The sequence below is a fragment of the Lissotriton vulgaris genome, chromosome 1_1 (assembly GCF_964263255.1).
Source record: "Lissotriton vulgaris chromosome 1_1, aLisVul1.2, whole genome shotgun sequence".
NCBI classification, from domain to species: Eukaryota; Metazoa; Chordata; class Amphibia; order Caudata; family Salamandridae; genus Lissotriton; species Lissotriton vulgaris.
Window position 1 is genome coordinate 452,546,731 of NC_141685.1, and position 12,074 is coordinate 452,558,804.

Genomic DNA, 12,074 nt, shown 5'->3' on the forward strand with positions numbered 1-12,074 from the left:
TACCTCCACCATGCCAGCCACACTCGCTTTGTTACTCTTTTCTAGTAAAGTTCGTAAAATAGCTATCAACATGACAGTGAAAAACGCAACACAAAGTTTGATCCGGGGAATGCTCAGCAATACAGAGCACAGACGTCACTCGTCTGTATTAGTGAACAGTATGTACCTTATTCTACATTCTTTATTCACTGAATTATGTTCCAAGCAATTTATATTTCTTTTTCATTATTTTGCAAAAACCCTAAAATATGTGCTTCGTAAATGCAAGACTCGTATGCTGCATGCACTCCAGTTCCATGCTATCACTATTTTCCTTGCCTCATGATTTGAAACGGTTCCCTGTTTGTGCATTTCATTGCATTTTCTGCCATTTGGGTGGCGATCTTTGTTTAAGAAGGCATGCTGTGGAAACAAAAGTGTCCTTTAAAAAAAAATAGTAATCCATTTTGAGTATACAAATTTGGTCTGCAAGTGGAAAATTTGAATACAGCCTGTAATAAGCGTGTTCGTAGTATGCTTCAATTACTTACCTGTAATTGCATTACTCTGAGTCCTACTCCCTCGCTTCCCATACTTACAAAATCGAGGCATCCCTGCCTCACCAGACACCCGTACCTCCGTGATTTGTCACGTGGGGACTATATATAGCCCCCAGCCCCCTCATACCTCCTGTAATACAACACAGATCGAAACCATACCAAAAAGGTTGGCCTGGACCATCAGTGAGGGAGGGAGGGATGTAAGTAAGGGAAGCGAGGGAGTAGGACTCAGAGTAATGCAATTACCAGGAAGTAATTGAAGCATTACCTCATTGTCCCTCCCTCGCTTCCCTTCCTTACAAAATTGAGATGTACAAAGCCAAACAGGACAACCAAAGAAGGTATGCAAAAAACAGGTTTATTAAAAAACACAGAAGACCAGGGAAAAAACACTATTCAGGAATCATAGTGGAAAGAACCCTGTGTCCAAAGACATCAGCACAGTCAACCTCCTGTCCAATCCTGTAATGAGAGGCAAAGGTCAGCGGGGAAGCCCAGGTGGCAGCCCGGCAGATCTCCGAAATGGAAGCCCCTTGGACCTCCGCACAGGAAGCAGCCATGGAGCGAGTGGAACAACCCTGAAACCCCAAAGGAGAAAGGTGCCCCCCCCTCTTTGTATGCCAAAGAAATCAGTGAACGAACCCAACAACTCAAGGAAGGAGTAGAAGGACGCAAACCCCGATTCACAGGACCAAAATTAACAAAAAGGGAATCCGAGAGACGGAAAGGAGCGACCCGCTCCAAATAGACCAGGAGAGCCCTCCTAACATCCAAAGAGTGAAGCCACACCTCAGACTCCGAGGACGGGGAATCAAAAAAGGAAGGAAGAACCAACTTCTGACCCCTGTGGAACTGAGAGTCCACTTTAGGATGAAAGGAAAGAAATGGCCACAACACAATCCTGTCCTCAAAAACCCGACAAAAAGGGTGTTTGGAAGAAAGAGCACCCAGTTCACCCAGGCGGCGAGCAGACGAAATGGCCACCAAAAAGAAAGTCTTGAAGGACAACAGGTGCAGATCCACAGAAAGCAACGGCTCAAAGGGAGATGACATCAAGGGGTCCAAGACCAGAGACAGATCCCAGGTTGGAAAATGCCTCCGAGGGGTAGGAAGAACATTACCCAAACCCTTAAAAGGGCGACTGACCAACCCCACAGAATCCGAGAGATTGCCCCAAGAGCTCCTCCACGCCTTAATCGCAGCCCATTGCAAACGAAGGGAAGACACCTTCAAGCCCAAGGAAGCACCCTCCTGAAGAAACAGCATCACCTCAAACAAAGAAGAGGAAGTAGGGTTCAAACCTACAAGACGCCACCGACTGTAAGAACGCCAGTGCCGCAGGTAAGACTTGTTGGTCGAAGCGCGCCTTGCTGCTTGCAGAGTAGAGGTCAAACCAGCCGGAACCCCTTGTCGCAGAAGACCTAAGCGTTCAACCTCCAAGACGCCAAGCACATCCGGCCCAGAACATCCTGTTGTAACGCCGGGAAGACCAAAGGGGGAGGAGACAGAGGCAGCAACCACTCCACCTCCGACCTCAACTCCACCAGGAGAGGAAACCAGGAGGCACAAGGCCATGCCGGAGCCACCAGAATCACAGAAGCCCCCGAGGACCGGACCCGTAGAAGGAAGTGGAGAAGAAGGGGGAAAGGAGGAAACGCATACAGAAGCCTGCGGGGCCAAGGGCAGGAGAGAGCATCCACCGCCCAGGCCGACCCCTCCCGACAGCGGGAGACAAACCGGGACACCAAGGCATTTCCCACATCCGCAAAGAGGTCCACCACCGGAACACCCCAACGCATCGTCAGAGCCACAAACAACTCCCGACGAAGGCAGAAATCCACAGAAGACGGAATGGCCCTGCTGAGGGCATCCGCCCGGGAATTGGACACCCCCTGAATATGGATCGCCAAGAGCGCCAACAGATGAGATTCCGCCCAAACAAACAACCGCCTCGCCACTAGGGCTAGAGAAGAGGACCTCGTCCCCCCTGCCTGTTGACGTAAGCCATGGCAGTGATGTTGTCCGTCCTGACCAGGACCACGGAACCCTGCAGAAACTGGGAGAAGGCCAACAGAGCCAAACTGACTGCCTCCAACTCCCTCCAGTTCGACGACATCCCGCTCTGAGCGGGAGACCAGAAGCCCCTGGACTGATGAACCCCCAGCCAGACCCCCCATCCCGACAGGCTGGCATCGGTGGTCACCACAATCGGAGCCGGAGGAGAGAGAGCGAGAGAGAGAGACACCCTTCAGCAAATGACCCTGAACCAGCCACCAACCCAGAGACGACCTGATCTGAGGGGAAACCGGGATCGGAGAAGAGAGGGGAAGACAATGGGGAGACCAATGCGCCAGAACATGAGCCATCAGAGTCTGCAAATGAAATCTGGCCCAAGGAACATGAAATACCGTGGCTGCTATATCCCCCTGAACCTGTAGCCAACGTGCCGCCACCTGCAACGGACCGGACAGAAGAGACAGGATGTGAGCCTGAATCTTGGCTACCCGAGCGTCGGGCAGCGTGACCACCCCCAAATCTGTCCGAAACCTGGCCCCAATGAAGAGACAATCCTGGGATGGAACAAGGAACGACTTGCCCAGATTGACAAGAAAGCTGTGCTCCCTCAAAACGGCCAGCACCAATTCTGTGTGATCGAGAGTCAACTGGAAAGAGGGAGCATGAACCAACCAGTCGTCTAGATAAGGATGCAAAAATATCCCCTGACTGTGGACCAGGGCCACCAAAGGGGCCAAGAGCTTGGTGAAGACCCGAGGGGCGGACTTCAGCCCGAATGGCAAAACCGCAAACTGGAAGTGGAAGCTGCCAACCGCAAAACTAAGAAAATGCTGATAAGTTTGAGCCACAGGAACGAGAAGGTAGGCGTCCTGTAAATCGATAGACGTCATGAAGTCCCGGACCCCCACCAACGGGATGATGGACTGCAAAGTCACCATCTTGAAGTGGACGGTCCGAACCCAACCATTCACCCTCTTCAGGTCCAGAACCGTCCGGAATCCCCCTGACACCTTCTGGACCAGAAACAAAATGGAATAACATCCCAGACCTCGCTGTGCCAGCGGGACCGGAACGATCACCTTCTTTGACAGAAGATCCCGAACCCCCTCCAGCAGAGCCTCCCTCCTGGATGGAGACTTGGGGATAGGAGTAAGGATGGTGCCCCAGCCGGGTGGAACAGCGACAAAGTCTATAAGATAGCCTCTCCTGATAATAGTCAATGCCCAGAGATCCCTTACATCCAGCCGCCAAGCGACCAGGAAAGACATCAGCCTCCCGCCCACAGGACTTGCGGCTGAAACACAGTCGACGTCAGGACTTCCTCTTAAAGGTATCCGCTGGAAACTTGGGACCAGGCAAGGCCGAAGATTTCCTGGGCCTGAACTGGCGTTGACTAGCAGAAAAGTTCTTGGAGGACTGGTGGGAAGACTGAAAGGACACAGAGGAGGAAGGAGCCGGATTCCAAAAACGGCGAGAACCAGAGGCAGACGCCTTGCCCTTGTAAGGCGATTCAGAAAAGGGGGTGGTGATGAACAGAGTGTCTGAATTAAGCAGACCACTCTTACCCAGTCCAAAGATCAGGGCTTGATCCATCACCGTTATTTATCTCACTGCCCCATCCCAGCTCAGAACCTGGCTATATGCAAATCAGTCTGTCCCTGGCCCAGTGCATCATGGGAACAGGGCAGACTAAACTACCAAGCCAATTCTTCACCAGAAAGGAGACAAGCTACAGAAACCGGTCCCCGGTAGCTTGTTTCCTTCCCAGTATAAGAATTGGCTTGGTAGTTTGGTCTGCCCTGTTCCCATGATGCACTGGGCCAGGGTCAGACTAATTTGCATATAGCCAAGTTCTGAGCTGGGATCGTGCAGTGAGCTAAAAAACTGTGATGGATCAAGCCCTGATCTTTGGACTGGGTAAGAGTGGTCTGCTTAATTCAGACACTCTGTTCATCACCACCCCCTTTTCTGAATCATTTTTGTCCACCATAAGCGTGGAAGGGTATACTCAGATGTGAGTCCCTTGCTCATTGCACCATCAGGATTCAAGCAAGCCGGGCCGAAGACGGCTGAAATGCCAGAAACCGGTCCCCGGTAGCTTGTTTCCTTCCCAGTATAAGAATTGGCTTGGTAGTTTGGTCTGCCCTGTTCCCATGATGCACTGGGCCAGGGTCAGACTAATTTGCATATAGCCAAGTTCTGAGCTGGGATCGTGCAGTGAGCTAAAAAACGGTGATGGATCAAGCCCTGATCTTTGGACTGGGTAAGAGTGGTCTGCTTAATTCAGACACTCTGTTCATCACCACCCCCTTTTCTGAATCATTTTTGTCCACCATAAGCGTGGAAGGGTATACTCAGATGTGAGTCCCTTGCTCATTGCACCATCAGGATTCAAGCAAGCCGGGCCGAAGACGGCTGAAATGCCAGAAACCGGTCCCCGGTAGCTTGTTTCCTTCCCAGTATAAGAATTGGCTTGGTAGTTTGGTCTGCCCTGTTCCCATGATGCACTGGGCCAGGGTCAGACTAATTTGCATATAGCCAAGTTCTGAGCTGGGATCGTGCAGTGAGCTAAAAAACGGTGATGGATCAAGCCCTGATCTTTGGACTGGGTAAGAGTGGTCTGCTTAATTCAGACACTCTGTTCATCACCACCCCCTTTTCTGAATCATTTTTGCCCTTGTAAGGCAGCACATGCTTACGGTCCTTGAAGGCCTTAGTGATCATGCAATCCAGCTGGTCACCAAAGAGCAACTTGCTATCAAAGGGAATTTTAAGGAGTGAGGACTTCTCCGAAGAATCAGCCTTCCAGTCACGCATCCATAAGTTCCGACGAGCCAACACCAAGGAGCCAGAGGACATGGCCGCAGACCGAAGAACATCCGAAGAGACGTCAGCCAAGAGCTTAGCCTGCTGCTCCATGTGGACAAGCAAGCCAGAGCAGTCCGTCTCCTCCTGAATAGCTGTGGCCAGCTTGCCAGTCAGACACCAAGGACTGTGCCGCATACGCCGAGTAGATGCCAGCACGCAAAGACAAATTCCCAGCGGAAAAGGCCTTCTTCAGTGCACCATCCACCTTTTTATCCGTGGCATCCGAAGGCGAACCATCTATAGGATTAATAGAAGTGCGACCAATAAGAGTGGCCAACATGGCATCCACCTTCACAGAGTGAGGAAGAGAGACCTCCCCCTCCTCCAGGGAATAAAGCTTCTGTAAAAAGCGAGGAACCGAGGCGCGCTCAAGGTCCCGCCATTCCCCCGATATCAAGACTTTGATGCGGCCATGAAAGGGCATAGCGAGCGCAGGAGGCTTAACATATTGGGGAAAAATGTCCTCAGACCCCATGGGAGCAGCAAAAGGAGAAGACCCCAAGTTCTCCCTGATGTGCTGGAGAATAGCAGGCACCTCCTCCCTACGCAAAAACTTCCCCGAAGACGTAGAAGGCATGGCAGAGTCCGAAGAGGAGTCCTCAGAGGGAGAGTCCACCGGACCCCCCGCAACACGAGAAGACCTGCGCCTCGTCTTAACACCTCTCGCCTCCAGAGCATGAGACACAGCAGCCTCAATCATGGACTGCACCTCAGAAGCAGACAGGAGGGCAGAAGAATCCATCGAACCCTGGGACCTGGTCCGACGAGCCGGGACAGGCACCTCACCATTTTCATCAGAGGAAGACAAAACTCTCAAGCGCTTAGAAGTCCGTTTAGCCATAATGTAACTGACAGGGCAGAACAGCCGAGGTAAGCCCTTAAATAACGTGCAACACAGCCCCAGCCGGGAGACAACCAATAGTTTCAAAAATACACGAGGCAACCAATGAAGAAGCCCGTAGAAACAGAAACCAATCATGCAAACACAAAAACGTATAAAAACAACCTCAAACGAGGCCCCTACCGTAAAAGAGCATCGGAAACAGCCAGCCGAGAAGCCACAGCGCATCCGCCAGCCGCCTTCTCCCATTCCGGTCACCCGAACCAGAGACACAGCCCCAGCCACTCAGGGCCGGTGACTTTGTCACCCGGAACCCGACCGCCCAGCCGCCGAGAAGTGCACCGCAGATCCAGAAATGCGGTGGGGAAGGCTCGCGCACACCAGGTCGGCGCCGCCAGACCCAGCAGGCAACAGCAAGTGAGGGAGAAGCCCTCCAAACCTCAGAAAAGACCGCAGCTCCGCGGAACGGCCAGCGCGTGGGATGCGCATCTCACAATGGTGAGACAGAAAAAAAACAGGAGGTATGAGGGGGCTAGGGGCTATATATAGTACCCACGTGACAAATCACGTAGGTACGGGTGTCTGGTGAGGCAGGGATGCCTCAATTTTGTAAGGAAGGGACGCGAGGGAGGGACGATGAGGTAATGACCTTACCTCTATTCTAGCACCTTCATGAAGCTGAGTAGTTCTGTGAACTACAACATATGACAGCCCCACATTATCTTGAAAATAAGTTATTCTATGTCTTTGTCAGGCACCTAAGGCTAACTGTTGATAATTCCCAGGGCCCAGTGGTTTGCCCACCCAGTGCATTATTGTTCTACTTGCAAAGAAGTGGGTTCTTACCAGGAGTTCTTGGCATCCGTGGCATCCAGCCCTTCTGTCCCGAATTACAAATGCTTCTGCAGGTCAGTATCCATTGTGTCTGCCCATATCAGCCATCTTTTGTGGTCATCTTGTACGTAGAAGATCAAAGTCTCCATTCGATTTGCCACTAACATTTCACACAAAATTGGATTCGGAAGCAGTCGGCAATTTGCATCACAAAAAATTGTATTTCTAAGGTGGTGGTGGACCAAAATTAGAAATGTTGTATTAAGAAGAACAACCATTTATCTGTTTTCCTTGCCCTAAATACAGGTTTTTGTTTTTAACGAGCCTCATCTAAGCAAAAGAATCCTAAATAAATATGCATACATAGAGAATCTGGGCCAGCCTTTCTCATGCTGTTGTCTGTTGAGCTGTCATTCACACTTTGCTTTGCACGCTGCAGCAGGCAGCATGAGGTGTTGGGTGAACCTACTTCAGGTATTGTGTCTCTTGCACAAGGAGATCGCATTTCTCCAGGTCGCATGTGCACATCCACCTAAAAGAAAGTGCCCTTCCGTGCCAGAACTGCCCGGCTTATGTTTTGACAATACCTTGTTTTTTCCGTTCTTTGGTCATTGTTTTTGGGTCCTCCAGGTGTCTTTATTTCGTATTCAATTGACAGTAACTCCAGACCGATAGTACTTTATTCTTTGTGTCACTTGGGTACCGTTTCCGGTTCTGGTCATTAAAAATAAAGAAGTGCTTCTGTACCTGTACTTGGTACACCTGCTTGCTTGACAGCACTGGAACTGTAAAATTATATTCAATGGCTAATTTATTTTTAAGCTGAAAAATGTTTATTGCAAGCACATGGCAATCACGGTTTGGCAGTGGCATGTTTATTTTTGTGTCATATGCTTGCAATAAAAACTAAAACAAATGTAACTCTCACAAAGGCTTGCCAAGGCTAGACCTATTAATTTTTCCAATGCTGATTGAAACGGAGTTTCAGCTTTAGTTTGTGTAAAAGCTGGTTTACTGAACAAAATTATGTTTCTGTGTCCTTGAAGCCAGTAATCTTAATTGCCTTGCTCAGTTTCAATGGGTTGTGTGGCATGTGGGACTGGGTGGAGGCTTATGTGAATGGGGCGTGGATATAATATGCATTACGTTGTGGCTGGTGGTGGTGTGCGCCTTTGGGGAGGTTTTATGACATGTAATGCATTATTGAATGCACTCATGATTTATCACCTGCTTTTGGATGGAGGAGTATTTACTGATATTTTGCCCTCGTTTTTGACGACCCAGCAGACTTATGTTTGCATGCTATTTACTGGACGCAGTGTTTACTGCATGATGCAGATATTTTATGCAATAATCTATTGCATACACTTTTTTATTGTATGCTGTAAGTATCCTATGCAGTATAGTACTTGCATTCACATAGTAGCTTCTGACTTCTTAGGATGGCCGTCGCTGCTGAACCGGAGACCGGTCCCAACATCATGTAAACACATAAGGCGATTGTCTTCCAGACTAGTGGCTGCAGGGTTTTATACGAAATATTACCTAAAAGTTGTTTGTTTGAATAGTTCGAGAAATAAAATATTTCTGATTATAAAGCATTGGAAGTGTTAAAATGTGGATGTCAATGCAATTAAAGCACCTCTTTGAACTGGGCTGGCAGAAAATATAAAAAATGTAAGTTATCTTGAAATTCCGATTTTGAGATGTCAAAGAATTTCTGGTGAAGCGTCCTCGGTCGAAAGCTTGATGTCCACATTTGTCTTTTAGGATCGGAACATGATCCTTGGCAAGAATGGATTCTTCGTGAACCCCTCCGACTCCGTGGCGGTCATTGCAGCCAATATCTTCAGTATCCCTTACTTCCAGCACACTGGCGTCCGGGGCTTCGCGCGGAGCATGCCCACCAGCGGTGCTCTTGACCGGTAAGTCTATTCTTGTGGTGCCTCTTTCCAGCTCTGGTTTAGTAAGTCTCCAGGTAGCAACACATAAAGATTAATTTTGGCCACCTTACAGAGTAAGAATGCTAATGTAGCTGCACAATGAAAGAATTGGTATTCATTTTGTGAATCTGAACGCCCCTTACTAATCTCCATGTGTCAAACTGCACACGCCCAGAAGTAAAATGGGGCCTTTGTAAAAACACTACAACCATGAGAATTTGCTCTCCGATCCAGATCTATGTCCAGAGCATCATGCGCACAACACCCATTGAAGACCTCAAGCTCACAAGGTGCCTCTGTGTGACACACGATATCCGCTCCCATCATCCAGATGGAAGCCAATATCGCACAGTGGAAGGGTAAACAAGCTAAAAACCACTGTAAATTGTGGATTTCCAGCACGTTTTCAGAGGATTTGAACTGCGACGTCCACAAGGGGGTGTAAAAACACCCCAGGACCAGCCACAGCAAGTTTTTGGGAGGAGGCTTGGGAGTAGTGTGGCACGAGACCCCGCCCCCTCCTCACACAGTGAGATTTGTGTTTGAAATGGCAGGTATGCCATTGGGCTGAGAGGGCTTTAGCCCCCATTTCTACTCCCTCTCACCCCGGAAAACAACCTTTACAACGCAGTCATTACATCGCAACATTCTTTACATAGCATGTCATTACAACGCAGCCATTACATTGCATGTCACTACAATGCATGTCACTACAATGCATGTCATTACAATGCATGTCATTACAATGCATGTCATTACAATGCATGTCATTACAATGCATGTCATTACAATGCATGTCCTTACAATGCATGTCCTTACAATGCATGTCCTTACAATGCATGTCCTTACAACGCATGTCCTTACAACAAAGGCATTACATCGCAAGTCATTACAATGCATACCATTACAACGCGTAGTACCCTTACACTATCCAACACTTACCGTACTGTTGCATTCACTGGAGTTAGAATAGTAATTTTTACCCGTACACTATCCAACACTTACCCTACTGTTGCACTCACTGGAGTTAGAATAGTAATAATTACCCCTATACTATCCAACACTTACCCTAAATGCGATCTAATGGTATGCATTGCAATGGTATGCGTTGTAAAGGTATAATGCTATGTAATGGAATGCGTTGTAAAGGTAGTTTTCAGAAAATGTGATGTAATGGCATGCAATGTAAAAGAATGAGTTGTAAAGGATGTTGCGATGTAAAAACTGAATTGTAAAGACATGCATTGTAAATGTATGCGTTGTAACGTCATACATTCCTCGCCCCATCAGCATTTGTGGGTTAGGCTGAGCCTGGAAACCTGGATGCCAAGTACCATGGCACTGCTCTGACTTGTTTATAGCACATAAAGTGTTTGCTGTCTCCCCGTTCCCTCTGCTGCTCCTGGCCTTTCTGCTTAATCATGAAATCTGCAAGGCAGAAAAAACAAAGTAAAGTGTTCAGTACACCCCTTTCTACAGCTAGAGCTGCTGACTTTGGATCTGGGGAACTGGTTCATCAGCTTCACATCCTGTTATTATTGAAAATTCACTTACTAAAAAAATGTGTCCTTGTGTAATGTAACTGGCCCTAGGGTCGAGTTTGTGCTTTATAAAACTGCAATTAAATCCCTTCACTCTGAAACCCAATAATACCTAGTCAATTCCAGCCCCTCTGTTCATCTTTTCATTACCTGTATGATGTTCTAAAGCCCCTACTGTAATCTAAATCCTTTTAAACAAGTAATGCATGGAATAACTTTCTTGAAAGCACAAGGCTAATCCTAATAACCAATAACGTACTCCACTAACCACCAAACTTGGTTTCCAGTAGTACTGCACAATTCAGCTGAATGCCCCATCCGGGTTAGTAAGCGCATATAAATTTAATTTCAATACAATACATTTGTTACATCAAAAAGGTGTTAATGAAAGCTAGTGTTACAATGGCTACAGGACTAGATGTTGGGGCGAAAAAGACATAGAGCTATACAAATCCTAGCTTTTCCTAAATTATGCATGATGTCATGTTTGTTCTGAGAATTCAACTATGTGTTTAATCAAATGCAACTTAAGTGGTGTACTACTGTTGTACTGCACTACCAGGAATAGGGACGAAACAGTCCCCTTTTGCATCAGGAAGCTACAAATAAACCACTCTTGAGGAGTCCACAGTCTCAAAACGTGTTTGCCTGTGGCTCCAAAAATCCTTGCACTACGCCTTTCTTTTAATAGAAACTTTGTACTAAGTGAATGGCAATGGTGGAGTAAAGTTGAGCAGATGTTCTTTGGTTAGAGTGAATCTACCTTAGTTCGCCCGTGTTGTATACTCATTAGAATAAATGTATATTTGTTTAACTCATTCCTTTGTGACAGATAGTTAAGTAAGTGGACTTCCTACCAGTTTCTTTATGCAACGCCATATTGTGGTCACTGGATAATAACCATAGCTACTGGATTTGATTTAGTAATGGCTTTGCAGAGAACTATGTTGTATTGTAGCTTTTCTCTACCACTTTTCTACCCCTAATCATGCCTCCAGTTTCTTTTGGGGTGTTCAAGTAAGCATCTACTTAGGTTATGATGCATGGCTGGTTGTGTGTGTTTCGTATTGTGGTCTCTGTCGGAAGTTATTTGGAGCTGTATGTGAGGTTCAGAGGCTTGCTGCAAACACGCAGTGGTAACTGTGTGGCTGGGCTTAATGGCATGAATCAGAAAGATGTGGGAAACAGAACCACATTTGACTACTTGTCCTCTACAATTTCTACCATCAATGTTATGGTCACTGAGGGGTGAGCTGTCATCTGTTGTGCTTTTAAAACAGTTGTAGGCTGGTTGCCTAGGCTAAGAGTGCATTACTCAATGCAAATTGATGCACATCGTTCGTACACGGTGCACTCAAGCAGAGATGCTTTTACATAAGATGATCAAGCTATCCCATTCATTTATGGGCTTATGGGATCCCACTAGGGTTGAAAACTATGTGGTACAAGAAAATCAAGAGACACTTTTACATGAGCCCCAGTGCAACACTGC

At 47.6% G+C, this 12,074-nt stretch overlaps 1 protein-coding gene across 2 annotated transcripts in view; it reads left to right on the top strand.

The window, feature by feature from the left end:
- PGM1 (phosphoglucomutase 1) overlaps positions 1 to 12,074 on the top strand; it is a 299,899-nt gene that overhangs the window by 170,054 nt on the left and 117,771 nt on the right. For both annotated transcript variants that reach the window (XM_086953582.1, XM_086953578.1), the window contains exon 6: positions 8,869 to 9,023. In XM_086953582.1, the coding sequence (XP_086809708.1) occupies positions 8,869 to 9,023 (155 nt within the window). The remainder of the gene's footprint in view (positions 1 to 8,868; positions 9,024 to 12,074) is intronic.